Source organism: Leptonotus elevatus, chromosome 3 (genome assembly GCF_054856555.1).
Source record: "Leptonotus elevatus isolate MCC_2025b chromosome 3, RoL_Lele_1.0, whole genome shotgun sequence".
Taxonomy (NCBI): Eukaryota; Metazoa; Chordata; class Actinopteri; order Syngnathiformes; family Syngnathidae; genus Leptonotus; species Leptonotus elevatus.
The window spans coordinates 23,425,453-23,437,672 of NC_141241.1; the positions used below are offsets into that span (position 1 = coordinate 23,425,453).

The 12,220-nt window shown below is 37.1% G+C and overlaps 1 protein-coding gene across 2 annotated transcripts in view; it reads right to left on the minus strand.

Annotated features, from left to right (window-relative positions):
- map2k5 (mitogen-activated protein kinase kinase 5) overlaps nucleotides 1–11,140 on the minus strand; it is a 48,309-nt gene extending 37,169 nt beyond the window's left edge. For both annotated transcript variants that reach the window (XM_086072262.1, XM_086072263.1), the window contains exons 1-8: nucleotides 10,731–11,140; nucleotides 10,592–10,640; nucleotides 10,337–10,404; nucleotides 6,005–6,074; nucleotides 5,076–5,116; nucleotides 3,374–3,441; nucleotides 3,230–3,278; nucleotides 2,006–2,070 (exon numbers count right to left, since the gene is read on the minus strand). In XM_086072262.1, coding sequence (XP_085928388.1) covers nucleotides 2,006–2,070; nucleotides 3,230–3,278; nucleotides 3,374–3,441; nucleotides 5,076–5,116; nucleotides 6,005–6,074; nucleotides 10,337–10,404; nucleotides 10,592–10,640; nucleotides 10,731–10,856 — 536 coding nt within the window. In that variant the 5' untranslated portion in view covers nucleotides 10,857–11,140. The remainder of the gene's footprint in view (nucleotides 1–2,005; nucleotides 2,071–3,229; nucleotides 3,279–3,373; nucleotides 3,442–5,075; nucleotides 5,117–6,004; nucleotides 6,075–10,336; nucleotides 10,405–10,591; nucleotides 10,641–10,730) is intronic.
- Nucleotides 11,141–12,220: the final 1,080 nt, after the last annotated feature.

The window sequence follows — 12,220 nt, forward strand, 5'->3', positions numbered from 1 at the left end:
CGTAAAGACAGTCTGTGTGTCCTTATAATTGTATTTATAAGCCATAGAGTCAGTTAAATTGGCGGATTAGATGGACCCATGCGAGAGTGTGTAATAATAATAATAAAATAAATAAATAAATAAAGGCCGACACTGATGGATCACCAGGTCAGGCAGGTCATGTGGCTTTAGAGAGTTGAGGTGTTGGTAACATCCAATTGAGTCTAAATGGCTCGGGGTCATAAATGGGTTAAAGGGTTAAAAGGTGGGGAGATTTTATGATTCCTTTACACTTGATAAGCACAACAAAACCTGGACCAGAGCAATAAGGCTAAAGAGCAAAAATACTAGTATTAGTAATAATTTCCGGAAGTCTCGATTTAATCAGAATTTATCAATAATCCAAATATATTGTGACAATATTTAAACCTTTTTTAATTATTATTCCCATTGAATCATTTATTAATTTCATGGTATATTATTTAAATATTGACTTCATTTTTGTTTTTTGTATATGAAATGTGCTTTTACAATATATATAAAAAAAATTGCCTGACTTCTACTATTAAGTACATTTTAGCAAAACAATGCACAACAGCAAAACAACTTAGTTATGTATTTTTTTCCCTCTTCACCCAAGCGTAACATTTTCAGCACCAAATCATATGGATTTTCTGCTGAGCTAAATTGACTGAGAAGTTGTTGGATTTGCAATATTGGCCTGCGCAAGTGTACTGTATCCATTTGTACCATTAAACATCAACATTCTGTTTGTCCTACAACTATGAGAGATTGGACTTTAATGAAACAATCTCAAAGCGATAAAAGACTCAAATTTGTTTGGAATCGAGACAAGAGAAAATAGGCAGCATTGTGGCCTTGCTCGATTGGAAATTTACTGGCTTTGCTGTGGATGTGAGAGAACACTTGGCCGAGTCAAGGTTAGTTGGAGCAGTAATCAATACTTCAATCTCAATAAAACAGCTCAATGTAGGTGGATTGATGGAAAAATAAAATAAGGAAGGTGGGAGAAAGGACAGACGAAACATTCCTGTCATAACTTTAGCGCTAAAAAATGCATCCGTCTAGCCTAGGGGTCTGCAACCCACGGCTCCAGAGCCGCATGTGGCTCTTTGGTCCTTCTGCTGCATAACTCACTGACTTTGGCAAAGAAATAATGAGGGTTTAATTTCAAATTGTTTCCCTAATGTAATCCTTCAAATACGTAGCTGGGCATTTAGTCTCCATCAGTACCTCTCGCTTGCTTGACAATATAGTTTTCCGATGGATACAAATCTGTCCGCAACCGCACATTCGCATTGGGTATCAGGCTACTGAGTGTGCATGTGGTATAATGATGACGGAACACAGACAGCATTTTTGGTTCGCTGCAGATGGATCATTTAAGTTTGGCTTTCATTTAATGGGATACCAAGTGGACTCAAATGGACACTGACTATTTTATTTGAAAGTACAGATTTTTTTTTTCAGGGTTCAGAATGTTTAGGTTACAAACAGAAATAAAAATTGCACGTTCTGTGTAACAGCTCATCGATTTAATATATCACTTTTAATACCAAAAAGGTTTTGTGGCTCCTAGTGATTTTTTTCCCCCTGTTAGACAGTCCAAATGCCTCTTTGAGTGTTTAATTTAAGGTCATCGACCCCTGGTCTATCCAGTGATGACAAATAATGGTTGTGAAATATGGACCAATTAGACAATTGCTGTCAACCTCATAGCCTCAATTGGCTTCATATTTGTAAACTCTGCAACAAAATAAATAAATGACAACATGAAGCAGCTTGATAGAAGCTGAAAAAATGGGTGGCCAAACACAGGCAAAAAAAAGCCAGCTTCTTCACTGTGGTCAGCCGGAACTAAACAGCATGTAGAAAACAACTCCCACCAACCCCAATCCCACAATCTCACAGCATCAGCAAGTATCTTTTCAGACTCAATACCCAATATTGTGCTTCCGCCTTGTATTATCAACGCCTCTCATTGTGTTAGCCAGGAAACACTTACTTGTAGACCGTGCCTCCATTTCCTTGTCCAAGCTGCTCTTGGTATTGAATATCATGGGCATTTATCTGAAAAGTAACAAGAACAAGATATACCACAATACAGTAGGCACTGATTCCAGAGTGCACAGGAAGAGGCAAAATGCCTTTAACAGAATAAATAACTGTTTACTATTATATTATTACAAATTAATGTTTATGTTCTTACTCTTTTAACACAAAATTGTCAACAAAATAGAGACAATGGTTTTATGGGTTTACTTTTAAGCCCGTCATCAACCTTGGTTCCAAAATATAATTTGTTCCAGGCCCGAAGCAAAGTTATGCTCACCTTGATTGGTTTTAGTTTAAAAGTAATATAGGAAAAAATTAACCCATTATTGCAACATTGTTTTCTTTAGCACATGACCACGTGGGGTTGAGATGAAGAGTGGGTGCTTCCTGCCGAGCCAACGCCGAGGGCTGGGTGATGTGGACAAAATTGCTTATCTTGATATTCATGCCAGATATCTCGTTAACAATACAATAATGGTATTAGTACAGGCTCAATGAAAAATGAGCCTTTTTTTTTTATTTTGGGCAAAAGCAAAATATCAATTCAAAAACATGCGAAAAGTGCCGTTAAACAACACATTACTGACAGTCATCAACGTGAACAATGTCAGCAATAAAAAAAAAGAAGAATTAACATCTAATAAGTTTGTTCATGCTACAACAGAAGTGTTTATAGTGTGTGCGTGTTTGTGTTAACTGCAACTCTGCTGGTATCAGAAGAATGAATTCTGAAGTCTACACAATCATTTTGTCTGGAAATTTCCAGAAAAATGCATCCTAACTATGTTATTGGGAGAAGATTCATAATGCACACTGCCAACACAACGAAGGATTTCATCAGGTCTTAGATTGGCCAACATCACTCACCGGATCTTAACCTAATAGAGCATGAAAAGTAGACTGAATGGAGAAAACCCCAGAAACGAAACAAGAACTGAAAGAGGCTGCAGTAAAGGCCTGGAAAAGGATTTCAAATGAAGAATGCAACAGCCTGGTGAAGTCAGTGGGCCACAGGCTTGAAGCAGTTAATGCAAGTGAGAGATATACCACCAAATATTAAATGTTCTTCACTTTTCATTAATTTAATAATGTCCATTAAAATACTTGTGCTCACTTGAAAAGTGGATGAAAGCAAGAAGAATTACAGGTAATTCACTTATATCAAGACACTTACCTGACCAGTTGTCAAGATCCTCTTCAGCTCAGCAGATGATTTCTTCAAGCTGAATTACATTTAACATTTGTGTTGCCGTTAGTACTGCATCTTTCAGCTTTAGTCTGTCTTTCGGCTAACCTTTGTTTTTGTTTTTGCTCTTACCTGTTGTTGGCTATTGGGTCTGTAACACCATGTGTGCAGTCATTGGATGGGCTCGGTCTTGTGTTAACCTGACAATTTACAAAGGAACAGAAGCAATTGGAAAAACATGCGTACATACAGTTAAGATAAAACTCGGCCAAATTTAGAGTGAAGTGAGTTTACATATTTTAAGATGGAAATGATACAAGAAAGTGGCAAAAAAAATGGCAGTTAAGAAAAATGTTTTGTTAAACATGAACACACATTCATTTTCTGAACTGCTTAACATCACTTTTGCTTAATATTATTTGTATTTGTCCATGTCTGATATTTTTTTCTTGTTCTCTTGATACAGGCATCTCCAATGTTTTGAAGTTATAGTTGTTTGGAAAACTCTATGCCTCCATAGGGGTCACCAACCTTTTTAAAACTCAAAGCTAGCTCTTGGGTACTGATTAATGTGAAGGGTTACCAGTTTCATACACACTTCTGAAATAACAAATGTGCTCAAATTAACTCACATTATTATTAATATTCAATTTATGAGAATACACTTAGCATGTTAATGTTTAGAATTTATTTTTATAAAGGTCTGCCAGTGTTAATATTTTCAAATAATCACATTTACAACAGTCCTACAAAATTGCAATGTCTATCCTATGGGCACCATGTTGGTGACCCTGGTCTAGATTATAAATTACCATGATTTTTCAGTTTGTTTTTTGTCAAAATGGTCAGATAAGATCAGGGATCCTAATAATTCTTATAAAATGTTATATTTTAAACATCGAGCAGCACAGAGCGCATTTATGCTTCAAAGTCAAGTTTGAATCTTTCAGATTCTTGCCATCCCCTTTTTTATAAATATATACTAATGGTCTGTCCAAACGTGGGTGATTCCGCCCGACTTCAGCAACGTTCTCCTTGTGATTGTGTGATGTTTTACTAGGTACAAAAATCTTCTTAACACATCAAAAACTAAGACAAAAGAATGAAGAACAATAACGTTGGGACATTAAAAATGCCATGCTTCACTAGCGGCATTGTTCTTCACATCTTTTCAGGCGTATCCCTGTTTACTCCAAAGACATGAAAGAATAGACAAGAGACTACTAGGGGAATACTGAAAATGACTCTTTTAATTGAGGTCAAAAGGCAGGTGTGTTGGGTCCACTAAAGCGAAGAAATTTTCTCTTTAATTAGTGCCCAGGAAGACCTAATTTAAACAGCACACACGACTCTACTCAGTCAATTACTTTTATATTAAAATGAGAGAAAAAGGTGAAAGATTACCAAAGGTTTTGGGGAATACATCATCCTGTCATAACAGATGCTTGACCTTTGTAGCTCAGTAGTTGGGAGTCAAAACACCACAGAGAATTCAATACATAAAAGCTGTAGTATTTGAGAATAATATTAGGAATTATTATTTCAATAAAGATGTCTATAATATTGATTATTTTGATTGTGTCGCCGATCAACCAGTTGCAACATGAAACCCAAGACGACATGTTTGAAGGTCTTGTGCACAGAAACAGAAACATCCCACTGCAGTCATATCAAGGCCCCTCCATACAAAAAAATAGACATGAGTGAGACAGAAGGAGAACCTTGACTGCAATTGACATTTCAATAAGTGGAGCACAGTGTTACCAATCCATTCACTTCAAGACCTCCTCCTCATTCTGTGTAAGGCAGCTGAAACAATTATTGAGATAGGTACCTTCAGGCCATGTATGTTCCGGATCCCCGGAGTCTTGCCGGCTGAAACAGTAATTGACTAGATTGAAGAACACATCGCTGGGCCATTTACAAATGCATCAGTTCAGTTTTATAAAGAGGGAAAAAAATAGAAATGAAATGAGGGTTGCTTTGAAATTAGCTGAAGAAAAGAAAGTGATAGAGCCACTGGCCTCTAGTGACTGCTGTCGGTTTGTAGGAAGGAAAACAGTCACGGGCATTGAAATGAACACTATAGGAGTGAGAAAAATATTTAGATCAAAGCACTGAGAGACACAATACAAATCTTTGTCGCTAAGCCCTCGGGGCTTGCTTGGATGTGTGCGCAAACGACGTGTAGATAGCTTGGAAAGGCATTCATACTGTAAACATGATGGAAAATATGGGGAGACTTTGTCTGAACATAATTTGAATTTAAGTGTTGTACAGTAATACCCCACTTCATCACTGTTGACCAATTGCAGTCCAGCTATAATAATAATAATAATAATAATAATAATAATAATCTGTTAAACATACGGTTCTGGCAAATTTTTACTATATGGAGAAAATCTGCATTTTTTTCACGAGAATGACACTCCGCAGCTAGAAGGAGGGGTCAAGCGGTTTACCTGCATGCAGCGCGCGCTCCCCAATATTGCCAGAGGCACACATATAGTCCCTAGAAGTGTGTATCAAATATATTTACAATGTGTTTATGTAATGAGCACCTGAATTTATGTATTGTGCAGAAGCTTTATTGTTACTTCCAGCCACTTCCATCACTTCCTTAGTTTTGATCACTGTTCATGAGATTCACCTAATTTAAGGTACAGTCCAATAAGCAGTCAAAGCAATATTAGAAAGTGTCCTACAGCTAACACATTAATCATAAATACCTAATATATTTCTCAAATTTGCATTCATGATTACCTCGTGGGAATATCTGAAGAGGCTCAGGAAGATGTCCATTCATGCGTTGATCATTCATTGTACTGCAATACTAAAATGGAGAGAGAAAAAAAATCACTGTTACGAGCTTCATCTTTTACAAACACGATCTGTCTGTCAGTCTGCTAGAGTGGCATAAAACCCAATTACAACAACATAAAAATGGGTAATATTCACTTTAGCGGATTCAAAATATAGAAAAATACTCAATCGCCATCCAATGAGTTTCCAAAATGTGAGCATGCTGTGTTGAAATCTGTTGCCGATGAGGACTGATACCCTGTGGGCTTGTTGTGAAGGAGTGTAGTATTAGCCTTTTCTCCTCCAGGTCAACAGCTCACCAAACACTCATATCCTACAGGACTAACACGTGTAGACACACACGGGAGCCTCTCAGACACTTGCCAAGCCAATGCAATAATTGATGTTTCAGTTAACCAAACCATCTGTTAAAGTGAGGGTGTAGGTTTTTGTGAGTCTGTCTGAGTGTGCGTGTGTGTCTCCGTTCTAGAGGAGGCTTCAAATCAACAACAATTAACACTGTGACCTTGCTGCAGTTACAGTTGCAAAAAAATGTACAAATTGGGGTAGGTTTTATGTACATGTGTTAATTGTATCTTTTCATTTACACTCCGGCACGAACCGTCAAGTCATTACACAGATATGTAAATGCATTCTCTCATTGCCGGGGAGGGACAGAGGGATGGAGGACGATAGGCCCAGCTTGGATGGAAATGGATCAGAGTGGCTACCCAAGTGGCACAGCTGTTATTAAAAGGCCTATTTATCACTGTCACATCCCTCCTCGCTTCTAGCTCTACGCTGATGCCCTCCAGCATTCTCACTCGTCCACTTCTGAACAATGGGCCTAATACCAAAAACATGTTGTACGTGTTGGGAGTGCGGGCTTCACGTACCTTTAATTTTCCGCTCAGCTGGCTTATTGATTAAGGCGGCAATTACCGCCAAATCTGCGGAAGGTGTGTTATTAAAAGACATTCTCCATTGTTGGCCAATAACTAAACTGTGTCCAATCCCAAATACAATCGCTCAGCCTAAAGGGACAAGAGCAGGGAGAGGGTCTCATCATCATTAGCAGGCTGAGGGGCGATGGGAGCACGAATGGTGGAATTAGAGCCATTACCTCCAGGGGGAGCTGATTGAGGAACAGATGAGGTCACATGTTTTTTTAGCACCTGACAGAGGCCAGTCTTTAACTTTGAACAGGGGCATCTGTCTTTCAAGGTGTCCAATAATGATTAGGGATGCCTGCAAGTCTAGTGGGTCTCACAGGAGCATGTAGCAATCAGTGTTTTCACTGATGGGGATAGTTTTCACAATAAATGTCCTCTGCAGACTGATGTTAATTAACTGCTGAATTTGAGCATTAATTTTGTTCGGCAATGAGGGGAATTTATTTTTATTTTTTTCAAGGAAAAAGTCAAATAATAATAATAACAATACGTAATATAGGGCCAACAAAGACAAAAGACTATTATAATTATGCTTATAACAAACTGATTAATTATTGAACTTTCTGGCATAAAAACAGCTGACTGCAGTAAGACAAAATTCAATTAATATTTTCGAAATTCCAAAAATAAACCGCAAACAATTCCTCCATGGCAAATCTCTGAAATTCAAGGGCAAATTATTGCGGAAAAACATTACACTTGAATAAGACATGATTAGAATTCATGTAGTGTACATTTGACTTTCCAGGTGGTCAGCAGCTTTTTACAAACATGGTTGTCCCGATGGGACAAGAAAACCATTACAGAGCTACTGTATTTATTTGTTAAATACTTATTCCGCAAATGACTTGAATGTTGTGGACAAAACAATGCTGAGATAGAGAATGTGAGCAGTGTATAACATTACACACTTTGGAATGAGATATTATAAATCTTGTAACTTTTGTCAGCAGTAATGTCAATAAACAGCAGTGAGCCTGTTCAATTGTAATTGTTGCCGTTACCCATGTCCATGATGTGGTATGCTTTGTTCCCTCACCATAATTTACTCAACTTATTTCAACTTGGTGTTTCTAGCCAAATAATCTATGAGGAGACGGAAGCTTTCCTGTTGTTGAACATTACTGGCAGTGTTCACCTTGTTATAAAGATTTTTTATTTGTATTAAATGAAGATGTTTCTTAATGAAACATTTTGACAGTGACAGTGGTCAAGTCAGTCACCTGATCTCAAGAAAATACACCACGCTTTTTAGTTAAAAAGGCAAAAAACAATTAGGTAGACAATAAAATATGAGTATGAATGTGGATGAAATAAAAAAATATATTTAAAAAAATCGCTAACCGCATGGTGATTATTAACGAATGCCAAACTTGAAAGCACCTTCAATTTTTAATTAAAAAAATCTAACCAGTATGTTCAAGTTCACAATAATATGCATTTGAACACTTGTTAAATAACAGAACTGCTTTTCAACTCAGATCAACTGAACTTTATTTATAGAGAAGAGCACTTAAAAAAACACACAGCTGAAACAAAGTGCTGAACATAAATTAAAAAACTGAACATAAAACATGCTTCCATTTTTTTCGGTACTGCTTATCTTCACTAATAAAACTACAGATAATCATAAAATAATTAAAAACATGAGAAAATAAAGTTCAAAACAATAAAAACAAATGCAAGGGTGCACACAGTCGCATCCTTAGTTGAAAGCCAAGGGTTTGAGTTAAGTTTAGCAAATGGACAGTGAGAGGTTCATGATAGTAATGAGTCTGATATTACTCGCAAAACATACCATATTACATTTGACTTATTTCACATAACCAGCCTGCTACATCCCCACACTATGCTGAAAAGCAACCTGAAGACATTGCAGGATAGACATGGACCAGAAAACCAGAAATTGTGCCTGTGGGTCCTACAGAATTCTGAGCTGATGGGGGGTAAAAGACATCTACAGATGAACGCAGACTTGGAGCAGCCTGAGGGGCCTGCTTCTTAATGAAGCAAATCTTTAAGTACTGAATAATAAATAATCAAAAATCGACAGCCATTTATCCGTCAGTATGTCCTCCTTTTAGAGGGACCCATCACACATCATTACACTTACTGTCTGTGTCATCATGAACACTAAATATTGTGTCTGTGCATGCGCGTGTGTGCCTGTGTTACTGGATCAGAGCATACAGAAGTTGATAAGACACTGTAAATTACCAAAGAAATGTTGTACTGTACACTGACTTTCAAGTAAACGAAAAAATAAAGTACCACAGACGTCACACACCTCGAGGCCACCATGTTGACGGTTAACACTTTGTGTTCCTGTACTTTGTGCGTATGTGAACAGAAAACTTTGACTGATAGCCATAGTCAAATAACGATGGCTTACTAACAGCGGGATGGTGTTTGGCTAAAACAATAAACGTGGGGAGGACAAAGTGTCATTTCACTGTTTACTAGTGCCAATTTTTAATCAAGGAGAAAACTCTTACCGATGAATTTGCACCTTGAAATATTTTGAAATGCAACTGTATTGGTATTTGTACTGGTCTTGTTTTTGATACTGATTGTGTGATATTTAGTCATTTAATGTGATGATAGCAAATTTGAACTTTTCTCTCCTATTAGGACACAGTCTGTACATTCTGACAGGGGGATTAACTATGGAAATCGGTCTTGTAATAGCAGAGCATTTACATTTTTACTATTTAAATGTTTATTCCTGTACACTGTTCCCTATTGAACAAATACACATTTTTATCAAATCAAGACAGAGTCGCTGCCAAGAAACAGAGTGTGGCTTTCATAAACCAGTGTACCCGGTTTATATAGCTTTTGTAGTACAATTATTTATTTACTAGGGCTGTCAAATGATACTTTTTTTTTTATTAGATTAATCACATCTTAGAATTTTGATTAATCACGATTAATCAATTTCTAAAAAAAGTTTTTTTAATCAACATTTTTTCGCCGCCAAATTTGAAGAGCAACGTTTATGCATTAATTATTTTGACATTTAATGTTATGAGGTTGTCAACTAAATAATCATCAGTATGGGTTACTTGATAGCAATAATGCACATTTGGATTCGCGTTGACATGAGATATTAGTACATTATGCAGTTGTACAGTGTGCCCTTGTCATGTGACACCGCAGAATGTTTTACTTCCTGTTATCTGTTTGAACAATCTAACTGCAGTTCTATTTTTAGTACCAACTAAAAAAGATCCACAATAAACTATGTTTTTGCATGATTAAAGAAAAAATAATAATACAGATGACGCCTCATTATTTTGTGCCACAATGAGAAACAAAATTCATTCATTTTTGTACTTACATATGACAACATGGCTTTGAGCTCTTCGTCACTTCTCACAGTGATTCTGTCACCAACCTCATCTTCATCTAAATGAGATATTCAGGAAGTTTCAAAGTTTGACATTTTATTTCAAATTACAGTTGTACTATAATGCAACCAGTGGCACCTAATTCAACACAAAGTGATCCCATTCCCGGCATAAAACACAATTTGTTTTGGAGGGGGCGGGGACATGAGAGAAAGCTCTGTGGTAAAAGTTTCAAATATACTTACATTCAAATGCAGTGACAGTGGCTTCTGGCATAACATCCCTGATAGCGACCTATAAATAGAATAGATAACGTAATACAACTAATCAAATCAATGGAGGAAAAAAAATACAGTTTTAGCAACAGTATGTAGCATTACTTACCAGCAAGTCACTGAAGTTTAGCAGTGATGGACAGTCAACGGAAGAATCCATGTCCCCTAACGGAGTTTTTATTCGGATTACGATTCCCTCAGCGTCCATTATGAAGATGCTACTAAAGTTGATCATTAATAGAAAGACGAGAAAATGCGCTTCATAACATCTGTCCAAGCTAACGAGCTAATTTCCTGTGGTGGTATGCTAACACAGGCTAGCATCATGTTCAGTCCATACACTTGTATTAAGTGATGCGCACACTTAACGGACGGTTACAGTAACCGTGTGAGAGTCAAAATCACGTCATAATTGTATTACAAGCCGAGCGAACGCAGAAAACTGTACTGATAAAGTTTTAGCGTGTTACATTGTGGACGTTTAGCCATGAATGTGTGTGAAAGGATATGACAAGTGCTCCAATAGTAGCACAGAGTGGACATCCGTTCAGTTCGTTTCAAATTAAAAGATATAGACCCGAATCAAATGCTTCTCGTCTGAAGCAATCTCATACAATCGTCCATAAACAATTACTTGAGTGTGTAATTCACTCTCAATCAGCTGATTCGTTATGGTTCATTGTCACAGTTTGACAATTTGAACAGCAGTTTAGTTGCGATGAGTAAAAACTTAAAACTGCAAATTATTGTACTTGCTATGTGGTGATGGATGGATTAATGGATGGATGGATGGATGGATGGATGGATAATATTATAATAGGGAGCATAGTGGAAGTGATTATTGTGCCTCACATTTCTGAGGTTCAAATCTCCGCTTCAGCCTTCCTGTGTGAAGTTTGCATGTTCTCCCCATGGTACTGCGGTTTTCTTCTATGTTTCAAAAACAAGCATGTTAATTTAAAATGAGCGTTTCTGTGGGTCTTTAAAACGTCTTAACCGCATGTAGCCTAATGCATAAATCTAAAATCAAGACCTAAATTGGCATTAAAATGACTGAAAACCAGTCTGTCAAAAGTCTACAAAAAATGTTAGCACATTGTAAGTAGGGCTTTATGATTGCAAATAGTCATACAACATAAATTAATGTTCTTAACAAAAAATATTTTGTTGTGACTCACGCAATAACGACAGTATAACCAGCAAAACATTTTTTCTTAAGCATGGCTGAACTGACAACCAAAAAATCGTCCCAGATATTTTTGGCGTAGCCGAGTGGTGATGTGTTACCTGAAGGAATTTATTTTACTATTATCTCGGCCTGGCTGGACTTCATAGCTAGTTATATTTTAGAAAGTGTTCAGTTAAAAACTAGGTTAAAAATCAAACCAAAAAAAAGAAGTCATATTTGGAACTTTGGAGATGGGGGTGTGGAAGTTGACTGCCCGCTGTTGCTGTGAAAGTAGGAACGGAAGTGGCACGGCCCATATGGACCAATGGGCCGCCCCCGGAGGGAATAGGTTGAGCAGTTACACTTTTTTAAATTGATACAACATAATGATTTGTTGAAAATTATTTGAAAGACCCCACCCAAGTTACGGC